At 54.9% G+C, this 19,728-nt stretch overlaps 1 protein-coding gene across 8 annotated transcripts in view; it reads right to left on the bottom strand.

Annotated features, from left to right (window-relative positions):
• GRIK4 (glutamate ionotropic receptor kainate type subunit 4) overlaps positions 1 to 19,728 on the bottom strand; it is a 433,666-nt gene that overhangs the window by 43,296 nt on the left and 370,642 nt on the right. For all 8 annotated transcript variants that reach the window (XM_051819416.3, XM_051819403.3, XM_089313654.1 and 5 more), the window contains one exon: positions 1,700 to 1,813. In XM_051819416.3, coding sequence (XP_051675376.1) covers positions 1,700 to 1,813 — 114 coding nt within the window. The remainder of the gene's footprint in view (positions 1 to 1,699; positions 1,814 to 19,728) is intronic.

Here is a 19,728-nt window from a genome sequence, read left to right as displayed (position 1 = left end):
TTAAGGCAGCGGAATCTGGTCCAAGACGTTGGGTCCCTGCTGCCCACCTGGAAGGCTCCTGGCTTCATCCTGGACCAGCCCTGACTATTGTGACCTTTTGGGGGAGTGAACCAGCAGATAGAAGCTCTCTTTCTATGCCTGTCTCTCTCTGCCTTTCTCTGTCACTCTGTCAAATAAATAAATCCTTTTAACAAAAAATAGGCCGGCAAAGACTCTCTGTCCAGACAAGGTCGCCTTCACAGGTCCTGAGGATTAGGACTCCAACATCTCTTTTTTGGGGAGGACACCATGCAACCCATAACAACATCCCACATCACAGGGCCCTGCTGGAGTCTCTAGCACACAGGAGGTGCTCAATGAATAGGAACTACGGACACTTTTGAAGTGTCAATTGAAAAAATTAAAAATTCAGTTGAAAAAGAATGAGCAAGAGGAGGCTGGCTTGGCGAGTTCAGGTGCCCCTAATTCTAGCAAACGCAGACACATCAGCAATTGCACCGACAGCCACTGCACCCTCACATTTCTGTCTGTCTCAGGCTGGGGACTTCGAGGTTTGGATGATGATGCCTCTTCTTCCACGTCATTTAGCCATCTGTCCCAAGCTGGGCAACATCCATCTGTCCATGATGGGCACCCAGGCCTGGCAAAGGACAAGGCCGAACTCAGCAGCTGAGCCGGCTGCCTGGAGAAACCAGAGCCACTGACAGCTGCCAATGACAGGAGCCAGGCTGCGGCTGCGGAGGCAGCACTTCTCCTTCTTCTGGATCTGGGACGTGCAGCCTGGGAAGGCGTCACCTCTTCAGCAGGCCCATGGGGTGACCTCTTGGTCCCTCCCCTGTTGGGCCATCTCATGGTGCCAGGTTAGAGACTGGAGTACCCACTGGCAGCTGAGTGATGGACACCGACAGTGACTCGCGTCCCAGAGCAGTGGGGAAATGCACGTGAGAGATGAGCACTTGCAGCCAGGTTGGATGAACAGAGGAAAGGAAAGCTCTGGCGGTCCAGTAAGGTAAAGCAGGTGTAGACAGCAGCTATGGGGTGGAGGGGTGACGACTATCCACTTGGTGGATGAGACCCAGACAGGGCTCCTCTGCCCCGTACCCTACTCCAGCCAGTACGCTTAGAGGTCATGTCTACCCTTGGCTGCCTGTTGTGTGCTCCCGCAGATTCACTGGACGCTCACTGTAGCCAACCTTGCCAGAGAACTCTGGTTTTTAGGAAACGCCAAAAGAAAAGGAGGCAGGCCAGATTATCCACACTGCCTTTACCAGAACAATCCAGGGCGAAGGAAGTCTACGCTGTCTCATCAGACGCACTGCTGGGAGTGAACACAGCTGCACCTGGGAGCCGGTGCGGTCCTTGAGAACGCTGGGGTGACAGCGCCCCCCAGAGGAAGCAGAGTGACGATGGGGCCGATCACCGATGCACTGCGCACCAAGCCCCAAACCATCACTCTCCGCCGTCGCTACTCAGTGAGGCACAAGCAATTTTTACTGGAAAACCCACAAGTGCGATTTTTCCCCCCACCCCTCCTGTTTGCAAGTTCCTGCAGCTGATCTGGGAAAAAATAGCCCAGCACATTTGCATTTAAGTCCTGAAATCTAAATATTTCTGTGAATCATTCATTATTACTATGTAACTCAGTGTTTGCATGCAAATAACTTTAATGACATAAATGCTTATAAAATAAGTCTCTTACCATATGAACCCGGTAAAGAATGCTAATTCCCAGAGTCATGAATGGCTTCGAGAAATCAATCACTTTCTCCCGCTCAGCTGTGATGGTGAGGCCGGCCACAGCCAGATCTGCTTTCTGGAAGAAACAGAGAGAGCTGGTCAGTGGGGTGGCCACGTGAGATGGGCACCGGGACCCGTGACCAGAGGCTGCCAGTGCCAAAGAGATGTGGGTCTGGGTTGGCTTCACAGCTCAGGGAGTGACTCCTCTGATAACGGCACATCCGAGATGTGAGCAATCATGAAATGACAGAAGACACAGGTATCAAAGCTATCCCCCATGTCTGTTTTTGATTAGACTGCTCTAAATACATAAATAATTCTGAATCCAGGGGATCGATCAGTCTCCAGCTGTCTCAAGGTGAGACTCTGGGAGGGGGAAACTGGTAGGTAAGGAGGCTCCTAGATTCTCCAATTTGAGTAGTTTTTATTTAACGTATTAATTTCTTCAGTCAATAAAATTTCACGGAGTGCCTCTGCTGTGTGAGAGATTGCACCCAGTGAGGCTGTGGGTAAAAATGCTGGCAGCACAGGCATTAGGAGCAGTCCAGTGCAACCCCGTTTGTTTCACATTGAGGAAATGGAAGACAAGACAGGGAGCACAGAGCCCAACAGCACAGAGCTCCTCCTTGCTGGAGTCGGGCCTCCCAGATCTCTGGTCGCTTACGTTGCTGTCCAGGGCAAAATTCAGGTGCCACGAGCAAGACCGAGAGACAAGTCTAGCCCTTGTAAAGCAAGCTCGCCAGCATTTGTTCTGAAGAGTTTCCCTCCTGTCTCTTTGCTCCCAGATTGCATCTCAAGCACCCACTTCTATAGTGAACGTCCTGCCTCAATGAAGCCCTCTGGAAGGGGGACGCATAGAATCCCTCAGTACCCTGCACAGTCAGGAAGTTCTTCTTTCGGTCTAATTTGGATCCATCCTGTTGAAGGCGAGCCCATTCCTGCTGGTCTGCTCTGGTGTCCCTGGGGCAGTGGGGAAGCCCAGAGCTGGCGCTCAGTTCTAGTCCACGCTCTGCAGTGACTACTACACTACCCCACCTAGGCTGGTCACTTCACTTCTCTATGCTTCCTTGGCCTTATCCACAAACCAAGACACAGAGAGCGTGCCAGGCCCTTCTCAGCAATTCTCTAACAGCACTTCACAAGACGCAGTCTGGGCCGCCCGCCTTCGAATCGCCTGCCAGCACAGCTGACACGGGAAGGCTCGGGGCTCACCCCAGACTCCTGGATCAGACTCTGCCAGTAGGCAGCAGGAATCCGTGTACAGAGCAAGGTGCCCACGTGATTCGAACACAATGCTATGATTTAAGAACCACGCTTGTAACCCAGACTGGCTCCAACAAATTACATTCCAGCTCCCTTGGCTCCTTCTAATGCTAGTAGATCTGTTGATGGAAAAGATAAAGAAAGAAATGAGGAACAGTGAGGTGTCCTACCTTGTACAGACAGGTCAGCCACACACATGCACACAGATACACACACATACACGCACACACATACACATGACTCTTCCCAGGGAGACAGATACCCTGGCCATCGTCTCACACAAAAGACAACTATGATTTGTGCACGGGAAGGCAAATCTACCGGCCAAGCTAAGTTTCTTCCACACCCCAACCCCAATGAGCATCCCAGCTGCTAAAGTGGTCACATGACCCAGCACAGGTTAACAAACTCAAGGGCTTGACGAAGCGAGGCATACGTACACGAACCTGTGCAGATGCAAGAAATGCGGAACAAGTGGACAACGCGAACGGCTCATTCTGTGTTTTCCCAGCAGGGTGCTGATTACTGCTGTCAAGCGAATCAAGCCTGGGCTCACAGAGTGGGGTCTGATGACGGATTGGCGGCGCCTTCCTTTGGGGACTCTCACTTCCAGAATCTCAGCTCCCCAGCATCGCGGACACTGACTTAGCCTCGGCTTGCGAGTGTGAACACAAAGTAACAGACATCAGCTACAAATGTCCTGCAGCTACTGTGCCTCTATCCTGACTGGGGCCCGAGACTTGCAGCAAGGAAGCAAGAGCTAAATGAGTTGGAATCCAGGAAGTGAAGTAAAGATTAGGAAAACTAAAGCTGATACAACGGGCACGAGGTACACACGGCATCTAGTGCTTTCTCTGCTTTTTTTTAAAATCCAAATCAATGAACCAAACTCTATGTCCCTGTCTTCATGTTTCCTTTCCACATGCCCGCTGTCCTCCAGAAAGGGTAACCTTTGGATTAAAACGTGGAAAATAATTTCACAAGTCTACAGAAGTTGGCTGACAATGACTTTATGCCAAACAATTCCATACATCCCTACAGAGAGAAAGCTAGGTGTGGACAGCAGCCTGTGTTCAGTGCCGCCGACGCTGTTTCCTGAATACAGCTAGCGTGGCCACACGCAGGGACGTGGCGTGCCTGTCTGCTCACAGACAGGCACTTTCCTGAGCCGGGTCTGCAGGGAACCTGCCCACTCAGCACCCCCTGCCTTGTTTGTCTTTGTCCCCAATCAAGAGTAAGCTGGGGGCAGAGGAGGCAGAGAAGGAGACGGGAGAGGGCAGTGACAAGCGGCTTTGCGGTGGTGTTTTTAATGTTTAATTGACTCCGTATAGAAGAGTGATTATCTGCCTGAGCTCCATTGCACCCTGGGGTCTCAGCACAATCAGATTATTCCAAAAGATGCGCCTTCATTTTCTTTTACCTTAGTTAAAAAGACATTACGCTCCAAGGCAGCTTTCAGATGAGGAGATAATGTGCCATGAAACCACACCAACAAGGAAGGGGGCTGGCACTGCCGAAATGCCTGACCTTGCGGGCGCCGGAGGCCGAGACGGGTGTGGCTGTGATTGCGGCTCATCCAAGGCCTCCTGCTCCTCTGGCCGCTGGTCTGGCCACTTGCTCCCCAGGGGAAAGAGCAGTGGACAAGACATCAAAGACCAGTTCCTGCTACAGCTGGGCCGCAGGCTCACCATGACCTTAGGCCAGGTCCCGGTCTCTCTGGAATGCTCTGCGCAACTCTGAAAGGAAGGGGCTCCCCGTGATGCTCTCTAAGCTCCTTCCCGGCTGTCAAATCCCAGGCTTGGCTTTGCCAGGCTGTAAGAGGTCTAGTGCTGTTTAATGGCCCCGCTTTGCTGGGCAGTCAGCAGGTTCAAATGCGTCGGAGGGGTGGAAGAGAAGAAGCTGGTAGGAGACGCCAGCTTACTCTGTCAGCAAAGAGACGAGCTGACAGGGACCCAAGGCGGGGACATTTTACTTTAGGGGTGGAAATCCAGAAAAGTCGGGACGGTGCAACCCCCACTTGAGGAGAGTAGGTCTGACCTTGAACCTGGGGAGCTGGAAAACCAGGAAAGATTAGGACCCCCAGAGCCCCAGGCAGGGTCTGTTGGAGGAAGAGAAGGACGGGAACGGCAGGGCGGCAGGGACCCCCTGGGTGCACCTGTGCCCAGGTGTGCCGAGGCGTGGGGGTGCACAGGCACACGGGGTGTATAAATGCATCCCTCCCTGAGACATGCCTCTCTCCTCACCCCGCTTCTGATAGGCAGCGCTCTTTGAAGAGCTTTGTGCTCTGCCTCTGAGAGATCCCCTCTTTTATCTCCTGGATGTTTGTGGAATCTACAAGGAGGGCAGGCGGGGAGCCAGCCTGGAGGTGACTTCCAAAACACACTCTCCGTCGCCTCGTGGAGTTTAAGAGGGGTCATGCAGCCGCCACCACCGCTATCAAAGCCAGAAGGCTTGGCGCGGCCACCGCTCTTCTCCTGGGACTTGGGGCCTGGCTGGGAGGGAGGCAGCTTTGTCTCAACAGGGCTCTGGTCTGACAGCGGCTTCACCAGAGAGCCCGAGGGAGGGATCTGAGGGCAGCACCGGGTCCCAGGCAGGCTCTGAAGCAGACCAAGCCTTTGTCGGTCTCCCTAGTTGATCTTTCAGACAGCTGCTGCCCCCTTTTGGACAGAATTCTCTCCCTCCTGCACGGCAGTGCCTCCTCTACCTGGCTGTCCTCCCTCACACACAGCCTGATAAAGAGACCGCCTCTGCCTCTCGCTTGCCATGGACCACACATTCACCTTCTCCGGGACTCAATTTTCTCAGCTGGAAAATGGGCCAGTGCACGTCTGTGAATGTTATGTGAGAGATGATGGGTGTGTAAGAGCTTTCTCAGCCATGTAAACTGTAGAGTGTGGCCACAGCAATGAAAGCTACTTAAGGCGGTGGCTGAGATGCAGCCTCCAGTGTGAGCCAGGCCTGGCTGGGCTCCGTCACCTACTTCCTTGCTGTTTGAACTTAGGCGAGTCATTTAAAGCCCTCTCAAGGGGGCGGCACTGTGGCATAGCAGGTAAAGCCACTGCCTGTAACACCAGCATCCCATATGGGCACCCATTCCTATCCTGGCTGCTCCACTCCCCATCCAGCTCCTTGCTGATGGCCTGGCAAAAGCAACAGAAGATGGCCAAGTGCTTGGTCCCCTGCCACCCATGTGGGAGACCTGGTTGAGGTTCCTGGCTTCGGTCTAGCCCAGCCCTGGCCATTGTGGCCATCTGGGGAGTGGACAGCTCTCTCTCTCTCTCTGTAACCCTTTCAAGTGAATAAATACATCATTATTTTTTTTAAAAAAGAAGGCTTTCTCAGTTTGCTCATCTACAAAGTGGAGTAGTACTTGCACCTACCCCTAGAATTGCCGAAAATGAGACAATACGAATTCCGGGCACAGGGTTTGGTTCACAAGCATCTGCTGTTGCAACGGCAGTGGTGCTGGTATGATGATGAACCTGACCTTGAGGATAATCTCACCAAGGGCCCCTGGAGACAGATCTTGGCCCCAGTTGTGTTTTGGCCATGGCAGAGATGGGCTAGCTTGTTTTATCTGCAGCGCTCACTGCTCCCAGAGGCCCCTGGGCACTTGGCTCCTGGTGGGCTTGCCCAGGTGACCTGACACACACACACAGCTGTGCTGCCACCATGCATGTCCATAGTGTGACTGTCTGTAGACTCAGGTGAGGACCCCACCCCCTCCCCCGCCAGGCCACAGGTCACCCCATGCTTTGGAAAACACAAGGAACAAACTCGTTGCAGTGTCTTTCCCGTTAAGTCATTCTCCCCCGGGAAAGTGGGCTAAGAAGGGCTCCCGGTGCCTCTGAGTCCTCCCTCAGGTCCTCCGTGCTGTCTCTCATCAGCTTCCCCACTCTTCTTGCCCAGCTTTGCCACCCAGCCTTCTCTGCTGCCACAGCCCCCAGCTCCCCACCCCTGGCGGGGGTGGGGCGCAGCTGCCCTGCAGGGCCTCCATTGCAAGCCAGGGCCCCCCATGCTTAGTTTCACCTGCTGCTTGGGCCCCTCGTGCCTCCCACTTCCTGCTGTCATTTATTTAACTCCGTAATTGTGTCACTTAACTCCGGAAAGCTTTGGGAGGCTATAGTTGAAATGAGAAAACGCCACTCAGAATAAGACTCTACTGAGCATTCCTGGGAACCTTCATGCCCAGGTAATTGTCTCCGGAGAGCTCCTGTATATAGAGAAGGCTTACGGAATTCCAAGCAAGGCCAGGCCGGAGGCTGTGAAAATGGGATCCGGCATTATCCATTAACACCGGAGAGGGAGGTGCACCGAGGCCGGCAGGCAAGGCTTTTCTGAGACAGGTGACAGGTAACAGGCTCTGGCCAAGGGTGACAGGTGAGCTCACTCGGTCACCCAGTGAGTACTGTGTCACTAAGTCCGCCCTTGGAAGCGAAGTCTCTGGCCCCTCCCTGACTACTGACTCCTGTTCAAGGCTCAGTGTGACCTCACTGCTTTCTGGCCTTCCACTCATGCTATGGGATGGGACTCAACAATGAACAAGAGCTTGCAGTTCAGTGCACGAAGCACAGTCTCCAAGCTGTCAAAACGTTTCACTTTTAATGCCCCTTGTGCGAAGTGCTGTAAGAGAGAGTCACGGCCAGCCCCAAAGGCAGGGCTTTGGGAGGGTAGGAGGTCTGCAGGGGCTTTCCTGAGATGAGGCCGTCACCTGAGCAGGAGTTATCTGTTAGAGGACCTGCGGGAGCATTCTTAGTGGGAGGGACAGCATGTGTCAAGGCCCTGGAGCAGGAGGAAGCTTGGTGAGTCTCAGGAGCTGGAAGAAGCCCAGGGAGGGGCTGACGCTGTGGCTCACTTGGTTAATCCTCCACCTGCGGCACCGGCATCCCATATGGGTGCTGGGTTCTAGTCCCGGCTGCTCCTCTTCCAGTCCAGCTCTCTGCTGTGGCCTGGGAAGGCAGTGGAGGATGGCCCAAGCACTTGGGCCCCTGCACCCACATGGGAGACCAGGAAGAAGCACCTGGCTCCTGGCTTCAGATCAGCACAGTGCGCCAACGACCATAGCAGCCATTTGGGGGGGGGGGGGACCAACAGAAGGAAGATCTTTCTCTCTGTCTCTCGCTCTCACTGTCTGTAACTCTGTCAAATAAAAAATAAATAAATAAAAATAAAAGAAGCCCGGGGAGTGTGCTGGAAGACGAGGCTGGGGCAGGGGGGCAGTCAGACATCAAAGAGCGCTCCAAAGGCCAACCTACAGGCTCGGATTAGTGACAGTGCAGCTAGCACCAGAGCCCTCCTGTGTGTCAGGCACTGAGCCAAGCTTTACCTGGATCCTGTCACTCAGCCGCCACAACCCCTCCCCTTGCGCAGGTTGCCTTCGTAGCTCTATTTCATAGACTAAGACACTGAGGCACAAAACGATGAAGCAACTTGCCTAAGCTTTAACAGCCAAGTGGCCGAGCCGGGATTCCAACGCGGGCGGTTAGGTTTGGAAGGCTGTGTCCTGGACTGGTGACAGATGCAGCTGGCTCTAGGAAGAGAGGCAAGCCGTACCAGCCTCGCACTCACCCCCACTTCCTTGCCGTGCGTGCCTCTGCACACTGGGCCACCTGGCCTCTAGCCCACGTCGTTCCAGCCATGGTCAGCACTGACCCCCCAGGTACAGTTGGCCATGGGGGCCTCTCTAGTCCTTATCTTGCTGGTTCTCCTTGCCAGCTCCCTCCCAGCCCTCCTAATGAGGCCAGAGTCAAGGCCACAGCTCATTCTCTCTAGCTGGTCAGTCTTGGGACTACACTGCCAGGGGTCACTGGGACTTAATCAGACCGGGTTGCAGTTCTAGCCCTGCCAATTAATTACAGTGTGACCCTGGGTCAGCATGGTGTCTGCGCCAAGCTAGGTCCTGTCATCTGTAAAATGGGAATAATAGCTCAGGGCTATCATGAGGATAAATGAACTCATCCATGTAACGCACAAAGCACACTACCTGGCATACAGTAAGTGCTCAATAAATGATTATTAATACTACATGTCAGGGGCCGGCACCGCGGCTCAATAGGCTAATCCTCCGCCTTGCGGCGCCGGCACACCGGGTTCTAGTCCTGGTCGGGGCACCGGATTCTGTCCCGGTTGCCCCTCTTCCAGGCCAGCTCTCTGCTGTGGCCAGGGAGTGCAGTGGAGGATGGCCCAAGTCCTTGGGCCCTGCACCTGCATGGGAGACCAGGAGAAGCACCTGGCTCCTGGCTTCGGATCAGCGTGGTGCGCCAGCTGCAGCGGCCATTGGGGGGTGAACGAATGGAAAAGGAAGACCTTTTTCTCTGTCTCTCTCTCTCTCACTGTCTACTCTGCCTGTCAAAAAAAAATACTACATGTCAGGAAAAGTTAATATTATATTTAATAATGAATAATAATTAATTGAACATTAACAATATGTTTCTAGCAAAATTTGCTCCATGAAACTATATCCATCGTCCTCTTAAGAAATGACCCACTACTCATTGCCCAGAAGTCCAGCCTGGGAGCTGGGCCCTGGCGGCCTGCTCACTCCCGTGCATACAACCCCGAAATTAGAAGCCAGGACGTTCTTCCAGGTCTCCCATATGGGTGCAGGGGCCCAAGCACTTGGGCCATCATCCGCTGCTTTCCCAGGCCATTAGCAGGGAGCTGGATTGGGAGAGGAGCAGCCGGGACACAAACTGGCACCCATGTGGGATGCCAGCACTGCAGGCAGTGGCTTAACCCACTGTGCCACAATGTGGGCCCCCGCATGCATATCTTATTTATTCACTAGATGATAAGTTTCCTGAAGCAGAAACCAAGTCTTTCAAATACCTGTCAGCACTGTGAGCTGTCACTAGCTCTGTTTTATACACAAAGCACCTAAGGCCCAGAGAGGCTAGTAATTTGCTCAAACCCACACAGCCAGGACCCAGAGAAAGCTACACACACACGGATCCTCAAGACGATGCACTTTGTACTGCTGCACTGTTCGTGCGACTTTCCCGGCGTGGGCACACTGTAAGACCCTAACACACAACCAGTGCAGCCCGGCCTGGCCTCCTTAATAACAGCCTGCTCTCGAGCCGCTTCCTGCTGGCAACAGAATCAGGCTGATTCCTGACAGAGGCCTGTGCGCGGGAGGGAGTGCCGTCAGGAAGCCGGACCATTAGGAACCAGATTCAGGTCCGGCTCTGGTTGGACACCAGCGTCACCAGGCAGCCTAAGGCAGACTGGAAGCCTAGACTGCCACTAGAGGGCTCCCTTCTCCCCTTACCCGGTCCCTGGACCCTTTAACACCTTGGATGGCCAAGTGGAGAAGGATGTGGGCCCTGCTCCTGCGTTAGGGAGCTGTCAGCGGAGGGGGTGGTAATTACATCCAGGCAGAGGCGGGGACATGGACCGGCTCCGAGGAGCTGCTGCCCTCTCCCATCCCCCAGTCCTTGCGAGCTGCAGTATAGCAGACTGGCATCTGCGTCGTCGCAGCCCATTTCCAATTAGATTATCTGCTCACTTGTTGTCTTCTGATCGATTTCCCTGCTGCCAGCCTTTCCCCCTCGCCCTCCCGCCCCCAGCTCCCGAGATGCCCAGGGACCGCACTGTGACTCACTGGGGTCACCGAGCCACGCGGTGGTGGCTCACGCCCACTCCGGGCTCCTGCGTGCATGGGCAGGAGTCACCCCTCAGACTGCGCATCACACACCCCAGGAAGGCGCACACCTGCTTCCCTGCCACATGAGTCAGGCTGCCTGCCCACTCCACCCGCCGCCGTGGGCGGAGCCCAGGGGGAAACTCTCTGGGGTCGCGTAGCACCTGCAAAATGTGTGGAACACTGGATGTCAACCCCACCATGTCTCCCTTCTCTCAGAACCAGCTATAGGGACAGAGCTATGGGAATAGCAAATAGCACCGACTTAGTCAACTGTGCCCCCCTCCCACACACAATCAACCCAGCCTGCACCCCAAAACGCCTGCTTCCTGTTCAGCCCTGGGCGACTGAGCAGGTGGAGGAGCAGGGAGTCATTAGCATTCCTGGGGAAGCGGCCGTGGCGCTCGTAGGTCCAAGTGCTCCCTGGTGCTATTTCTCGAGGTGACAGTCTGTTCTCAGGGTCGGATGGATTTCTTTATAGAGTTAAATTAAAATCCCATGAAATATTTAGTTGGCTCAGCACAAGGCTGTGTTATTGGCCTGTGAGGACAGATTCCAGAAAGGAACCGGAGCTAAGGGAAAGAAGGCCCTGGCAGTGCATTCGCTGGTGAGGTCGTGTGACCCAGAGGTCCGGCTGGGTCAGGGGGCCGAGTGGACACTGGTGACCTCTGACCTCTCATCACAGGCCCCCTTGTGCCCTGTGGGGGTCAGACGGACGCATGTCTGAATCCCAGCTCTGCTGAGCACATTACCCGAAATCCGAGCTTCAGGTTCTTCGCCTGGAAAATGGGCACAGGGCACAGTAGTGTTTTTCTTGGGATTGTAGTGGGAGTTCAATCTAGGAACCTGCGTCCACAGAGGTCGGGTGGAGGGCGCCTCTTCCCAGCGCCGGCAGGGGGCGCTCCGCAGAGGCGAAGGCAGACTGCGCCATTCTTCCCGGGACCCCCTCGGTCTTTAACGGTCTGGTGGTGATATCTGGTGAAACCTCTTCACAGCATCTTTACACAAATACACTCCTCAACGCACTTCTACAACGTTTGTGACACAGCTACGAACATGTCACGGTCGGTGGGTCGCGCCACGAAGGGAAGGTGTGCTGTCGCGGGAAGTGAGGTTCCTGTCGCAGGGCAGGGAACACGCAGATGCAAGGGTTCCCTTCTCTTAGCCTTGGGTGCGCGTGGTGCCCAGGAAAAGAACCGCAGGGACGTCTCGGTTTCCTGACCACACAGCCCCAAGGCGGCACGGCGCCCGGCCGGGGCTGCGGGAGGTGCCCTAGCCAGCCACCCGAGCCTTCGCGCCGCTTCTCCAACACAAGTCAGTCCACTTCTGCCTTGGATCTGCGTGTGGGCCCGTGCCTCTCCGTGAATGCTCTGCCGCTCAGATGCCAGCCTCTAGAGCGGCCCCCCTTCCCCCATCGCCCCCTGCCCTCGGGCTCCTTAGCCTGCTCTTGCCCTCACAGCAAGACTGGCCATCTAAAACGGTCTTAGTTGCCAGTTTACCCGTTGGTTGTCTGTCTTAGAATGCAAACTCCGGGATGCAGGGACCTCTTTCTTGTCCACCCCAGCACCATGTCTCTCTAGAATCTAGAACAGAGCCCGGTGCATGGCAAATCCCTTGGATGGAGACACAGTTGAATGAACGAATGAATGAATGATCCAAGAAAGAAGAGCTCAATCAGGCGACTCCCTTACCCTCACTCTCCAGTGAGTAAGGGGCAATTTCGTGTTGTCTAAGAGCACACGCGCGGAGGCCGGCTCAGCCACCTGGCAGCTGTGTGATCTCTGGCAAGTTACTCAACCTCTCTGTGCCTCTCTGTTTCTGCTTCTGGAAAATGGGGGTAGTTATGCTACCTACTTTCTAGGCATGTTGTGAAGTTTAAATGAGTGACTGGAGGAAGGAAAGGAGCTTAGAACAGTGCTTTATGCACAGGAAATGTTAGCTAGCAACTGGCAGTATGAGTCTTGCAACTTAGAGGATTAACTTCAATTTCATTTTCTCAAACATTGTTTCAGAAAATCCAGCAGGTTTTGATGAAGACAGTGCAAGGAAATCCCATGGTCAGCACAGCAAGGTACATTCTGTAGGCCGTCACGTGTTTGTGCGGCTGAGACACACAAAAGTGACGGAAGGGAGAGTCTGGGTGCAGGCAGGGCCTGATGCTGGCACGTGGCTTCCTCGCGTCACTGCCGCCTCTGCCGTCTGGGTCACATCTGATTTCCAGAAGACTGACCGCCACTCCCATGCCAAAGGAAGGACAGAAACGGACTCCTGCCTGGGTTTCAGGAGGGTACATTTGCCATAATCCAAATGCCGCCTTGGTGGACCAAGCGTCCAAGCCACGTGGCAACACGGCCTCCTCAGGCCGGGTGCTGAGCGCCCACCTGTGTGTCCACTGCTTCTGCCCGTCACCCATCCCTGCTGGCTGCCGAAAATGTGGCTGTAGGTCCTGGATGTAGCATGGGGCGCTGACACTGAGCGATGCTAACTGGCCCTCCTGGGAATGAAGCTGGCAGTGCACCGACCTTACAGGCAGGGGCTCGCACTGACCCAGCCAGCCCCTCTGCCCACACAGGACGACAGGGGTCAGGCCTGTGTGGCAGCCCACATAGGCATGCTTAGGCAAGCCCCGGCAGGCGGCTTCTGCGGCTGTGGGAATCTGACAGCACCATCGGCTCGCGCTACTCTCTGCATTTGCCATCCATTGTCAGCCGTGTAATTAGGGATATGGTGTGAGTCACAGGCGTGCTATTAAGACCGCTCTGGTTGGGTGAAATAGAGCAGCAGCGATCGCTGGGAGCACTGTTGACAGCCACAGAGAACTCCTGGAGGCCTCCGTGGCACGCCTTCCCCCTTCACAGCCAGAGCGCACCCGCCCCTGCTGCTCGGACGGCTCCGCCCCAGCAGGGGAGCGGAGAGCTGACCAATGCGACTGCCACAGTAGACAGCATCCAGCCCTTTCCACCGTTCTTGCACAAGTCTGATCAGTGCAAAGTGAAGGAGGGCAATTCTCATGCACGCTCAGTTTTTGTTTGGGAAAGAGAGCCAGAGGCAGCATTATCCAGGGTGCACCTGCTCTGCCCTCTGGCCACTTCCCGGGTGCACCTGCTCTGCTTGCTAAGAGGCGTCTCGCCTTGTGGACAAGGCTCATATGCCCATCCGTAAGAACAGCTTGGAAGTCAGTGCCCACGGAGCAGATCTGGGGCCCAGAGCAGCCTCTAGGGTCAGCAGTCTTGAGAGACAAGAGGAACAGGGTCAGGGAAGCCACGTGGTACTACATTCAGGATAACGGCTACCTTTGAGGGAGGCGGCATGGAGAGTGGTGAAAGGCGGCGAGCGGGGGCCACGGGGTCTTCAGGCTGCTGCAATGGGCTATTCCTTGACCCAGGCAGTGACTACATGGGGTGTCCCCTTAGCGATCACTCGTCAAGCTGAATAATGACTTGTACGCTTCTCCGTGTCTGTTGCAACAAGAGCGGTTTTTAAACAGTTAGGGGATGCGACCAAGAAGAAGAGAGAAATGGCTGCCATGAATTAAACACCCAGGGGATAGCATGGGCTCCAAGGCCTGGCGGCGACACGGCAGCTGGCTGCAGCGCCCACCCTGGCTGTGCCGCAGTCTGGTGATCCCACACCGGCGGGAAAGGCGAGCCCGGGCGTGCACGGCCCCTGTGGAGATCTGTGAACATCTGGGCGGCTGCTCGCCCAAGGAGGGGTAAAATGAACATCTGCATGTTGTGAGTGGATTCGTGTTTGCTGTGGGTGCAGAAGAGTCCAGATCCTTCTTCCAACAGCTGAACAGATTGCACCAGTCCCCGAGGAGGTGCCGCTCCTGCTGTGAACACCAGGCGAGCCCTGCGGGAGCCTTGCCTCCCCCCGAGAGTGCCAATCGCACCCCACCACCAAGCACCAAGCACCAGCCCCACCCTGGAGGGGTTGTAGAAGCTGGAAGAGGGGGCTGGTCTATGCCAGACACAACAGCGATGCTCTCACAGTGTTTTGTGGGAACGATCCTCGTATAGGCCAGAGAGGCGTCTGACAGCCCTTGGTTTACGTCTGCCTCTGGCTAGCTCTGTGACCTTGGTCAACTTAGTTAACCTCTCTGAACTTGTTTTCTCCCAGTTCCCGCTTCCTGAGGCTGTGGTGAGAAATATATGCCTAGCTCAGAGCAGGCGCTTAATACCTGCTCACTGCTCTTGCTATTACGATGCTGTTCCTGACTCTGCCTCCATTCTCCGTCCACTCCCTTGAGCGCCGGAGACCTGGCCTCTGCTTTGGGCTGCACCACCCTGCCTGGTGAGGTTTCCAGGGCCGAGCATTCTAACCCAACTCGCTTCTGCTCATCCCCTCCGCTGTCGGCCAAACTGACACCAGCTTGCACGGCTGCCGTCGTCTTGACCACAGCCACCCCGTCTTGCTGTCCTGCCCGTGTTCCACTCTGCTGCTCCCTGGCAGCCAGCCAGGCCTCTGGTCCACCACTCTGCCACACCCAGGACGCGGCAGGACTGCCCAGAGTGTCTCCTGGATTTGGATGAGGATCTGCCTGCCAAGACTTGACAGTGTCTTTCTGAGCAGAGCCAATGCATCCACTGACCACGCGTTGCCATGTCAAAGGATCCGGGCCTCCATCTTGTTGCTTGCATAGCAAATGTGGACACAACTGGGGCAGGAATTTGTCATGAAGCAAGGGCACCTACGGGAGGGCTACGGAAGATGAGGAATGATTCCGTAGGGTCTGCAAAGGCTGTAAGAGAACGGGGGTGGCTCTCAGATGGCCAGCTCTGTGGCTGCCAGCACCGCCACTGGAATGAGCGAGCCGGGCCTGGCTCTGGTGATGACGGACGGTTGGGATGTCAGCTGCTCCCGACAAGCCACAGCATGGCAAAGAAAGCAGCCTGTGAATCCTGCCCGAGCACACCATGGCACTGGCTGGGGCCAAGCATGGTGACAGCAAGCCGAGCACCATGAGACCTTCTGCCAAGGGCTGGCCAGGGAACAGAGTGGGGTCACACCAGGGGCTGTTTACTCACAGCAAGGGTTGAGCAGGGCCTGCCTGCCAGGAAGCCAGAGCAGCCGTGATGGCTAATGAGGCTCCACCACACACCTCAACATGGCATGAGCTCGGGGCAGCCCTGCCAGGCAATTAGAAAAACATACTGCGGGCCCATCCCCTCCAGAATCCTCATTCTGCCACTTCCTAGCCCATGACCTTGGGACAAAGTCAGTGTTCAGAGCCTCGGGTTCCTGATCTTCAAAATGGGGGCAATAACACCTTCCCTCGTAAAGCAGAGAAAGGATTAAATGAGATAATACTTGGCACATACATAGTCCTGTGTCCTTTATACCTGTGGAGCAATTTCCAGCCAAGGACAGGTAAAACATCGTATCGGGAACCAGTAGGGGTTGAGCACAGCACATGGAGTCTTGAGCGAGCCGACTAGAAGCACCTGCTTCATGATGACCCTACCTGGGATGCCCCAACATACACGCTCAAGGCACTAAGAGCAGCCGGCTTTATGGAGGAGGCTTAGTGTAGCAGCGTGTGGAACATCAGTGTGTATGTGGGTAAGGGCTGAGCAGACACGCAGTGAAGGCAACGAAAGCTTGGAGAGGGAAGACGGGAGGCACTCTGCCGTGGGGAACCATGAAGGAGCCTCGTGGGTCAATCTTAGAGCCACACAAGTCACCCTGGACCCCCCTCTTTTTGGAGGGAGAGGAAGAGGGTTGGGGCTGGCTACAGTCTTCTGTCTGCAGATGTCACTGCTGGGAAAAGTCGGGGTTGGGGTTTGAGCACGCAATGAGGGGGTTGGGGGCTGGAGGTCCAGCTATGAGGAGCTGGGCAAGGCAGAGCCGGGAACAGGAAGCAGAATTTCCACCATGCGAGGGCAGCCTTGGGGGAAAACGTCCATGTCTTGCAGTCCCCATTGCTGGATGGATGCACCAGCACTGCTGGGCCCCTGCTGTGTTTCCCTAATGCCAGTCAAAGGGACGTTGGAAAACCTACGACTGGTTCTCAGCATTGCACTTCGGCACAGGGTCTAAGTTCCTCTGAGTTTGGGGCTGGAATGGCTAGCTCTCTAACACATGCCCGTGGAGCATCCCTCCATCGCTCCAGAATTCCATGTAACCTTTACTCCACCCTACAGCCATGCACTCATATATCCATCTGTCTTGTCCATCCATCCACCCCATAATAGCTGAGTGCTGTGGCATGCTGAAGCCTGTTCCAGGTGCTACCAGTATGAAGCCGAACAAGACCCATGGGGTTCCTGATCTCAGGGAACTTGCATTCTAGTGAGGGGAGACAAACAATAAACAGACAGCCTTATAATAAGCAAGATTTTCTGGAGACAATGAAACAGGGTGATGTGGCAGAAGGTAACTGGGAAAGAGGGTGGGACTTCTGCAAGGTGACAGGGAAAGAACACTTCTTGGAGGAGGTGACATCTGGCTCAGACCTGGAGAGTGAGAAGGAAACAGGGGCAGAGATGTGGGGCATCAGGTGTTTGGCAGAAGGAAGAGCCACTGTGAAGGCCCTGTGCTGACGCTGGGCAGGCTACGTCCAGGGAGCCGAGAAGGCCAGTAGGGTTGGTGCACCATGAGTGAGGGGCGGGGCGTGGCAGGGCCAGTGCCTTGTGGGCTCCTGACGAGTTCTTCCAGGGATACTGGTGAAACTGTGGCCAATTCCAGGCAGGGTATCGGGGAAATGATTATGGTAGCTCAGGAAAGCTCAGGGATAGACCTTGACCTCCAACTTGAGCTATTTTTCTCTCTGCCCAAGAAGACAAGTGGACTCACCATCTTCTTACCAAACCAAAGGTAGCCCAGACACCCTGACCTCTGGGAGGGAGTTTTTTTCTCCTCCTTATGTCCCTGCTACCTTCAGAGAGTAAGAGCGGGGGTGAGAACAGCACGGGGGTCACTGCCATTGCAGGTGACCTTGGAAGGCTGCCAGGGCTCCCCATCGCAGGATCGGTTTTGCATTGATAAATTACGCCACTGGAGTCTCCAGTCGTGGTGTGGAAAGGAGAAACTGACCCAGACCAGCCTGGGAAGGGCCTGGAGGAGCCTGTGGTAGGGGGACAGGCAGACGCGTGTGTTTGGGTAGAAGAAGTGGGGTAGACTGAGGAGCTGAGCTTCGGGCCAGGAGAAGAGGTGCGAGCAAAGCCTGATGAAGAGGGAAGTGGGGGAGACAGCCAGCATCTGTGAGAGTCCACAGAGCACCACACAATCGGGATATTACACTTCAGAGACTTCTCGCCATAACTGGGGGTGCCGACCACCATTCCCATTATGAGTATGGTGACTCTCAGGGTCAGAAACGCTGGCTGCCTCGTTCAGGTCCACACAGCTGAGAGCTGGCAGGGCAGGCATTTGGATCTGTGTGAGCAGCAGCAGGGAGGGAAGGGCGTGTGGGGACAGAGTGAGCACACCCCTCCCCATTTGTCACCCCTCTGCACTGACAGCTTCCCTGCAGAGCTCCGGCCCAGCTCTGTCCTCTTGCTGGCCTTCTCTGCCCACCCCACCAACTCACCGTGCCCACGTCCTCAACCCCTCATCTCTGCCGTCGAAGCTACTCTTACCCATGCACCATTAATGACTTCCGCATCCATCTGTTACCCCAAGTGGAGACCGAGAGTCAGCCTGGAACCGCCCCGCTCCCTCCCTGCTCTGCCCTCTCCCCACTCGATAACCAAGCCCCCTCCCTTTGTCCTGGAAGTGACTGCTTCATCCACTAGCACTGCTCAACTCCTGCTGGCACGAGCATCATTCAATCCTCCTTTGAATTACTCAGTGGCCTCCACACTGGCCTCTGCTTCCAGTTCTTTCCCACGCCATCCACCTACTAACCACACTGGGCATCAAGGGTTTCAAACTTGAGTGTGCATCAGAGCCAGTGAGAGGGCCTGGTTAGGCTGCAATGTGCTAGGCCCCACTCTCGGGCTGCTGACTCCAGAGGTGCAGACGGGACCCCTAAGCTGGATTGCTGACAAGTCCCAGGTGACGTTGACGCTGCTGATTCAACCACACTTGGAAAGCCACTGCTCAAGAGCCTAATTCTGCCCTACAAAATCCAATCCCACCACCCTGCTGCTTTCCAAACTCCAGTGACTCTCCACTGTGTCCACAAGGCAGTCCCAGCTCCTTGCCAAGGTCAACGGTGAGCTTCACAACCTAGGCTGGACTCGCCTTTTCAGCAGCACCTCAAGCTACTGACCTTCCTGCAACCTACGATGCAGCCACATCACATCCCTCATGTTCCTTAAGCGTGTCACGTCTTCCAGACACCACACAGGCGCCTCCGCCTGCAACTCTTTCCCCCTTGTCACCTGTCAAATCCCTACTTGTCCATCAAGGCCCAACTTGACGGTGACTTCCTTTTGAGGCATCACAGTGTGTGAGAACTTTGATGTCGGACAGGCATGGCTCTGAATTCTAGATCAATCACTGGTTAGCTGTGTGGCCCTGCATCCGTGTCTCCTGCAAGCCAGTGTTAACCTCAGCTTCTTCATTAGAAAACGTGAAAAATAATATTTACCTTGCAAAAGTGCTGTGTGGAGAGGAAATGGTGCATGATAAATGCCTGGCAGGTGGTGAGTGTTCAATGAACAGAGACATGATTAGCATTAGCTCTCCTGCCTGCCTCCAGCTGAACTGCTTCCTTTCTTCTCTTTGCTCCCAGAGACTTTTGCACGGAGTCCATCCTCCACGTAGCCCATGCTACAGACTCACGGTATTTTGACACGCTCAGTCTCGTTCCCAGCATGGTTGGGGCCATTGTAGAAATTATAAAAATTGACCTTTCCAGTAGACTTAATGGGCACTTGGCTTGGCCAGCTGAAGGAATCTCTGTAGGAAGAAATCCACAGGTGGATACAGCCCCACCACACAGCACATGCTTGGTGAGTAGAGGGAGGGCTAGGTTTCAGGCCTGGTTTACCTCTTGGGTAGTGAACACCTGCATGAGGGTACTTGGAGATTCTACCTATAAAAGGTCTTCAAAAAATCATAGTAAATGCACTTTATGAAATTAAAAAAAACTATGCATGGATTCCCAAAATGTTTTGCACCAAAGCAAACTTCTCTTT

The sequence above is a fragment of the Oryctolagus cuniculus genome, chromosome 1, assembly GCF_051225735.1.
Source record: "Oryctolagus cuniculus isolate XC-2025 breed Fujian yellow rabbit chromosome 1, ASM5122573v1, whole genome shotgun sequence".
NCBI classification, from domain to species: domain Eukaryota; kingdom Metazoa; phylum Chordata; class Mammalia; order Lagomorpha; family Leporidae; genus Oryctolagus; species Oryctolagus cuniculus.
The sequence above is the reverse complement of the archived record's forward strand: the minus strand, read 5'-3'. Positions and strand labels throughout refer to the sequence as shown.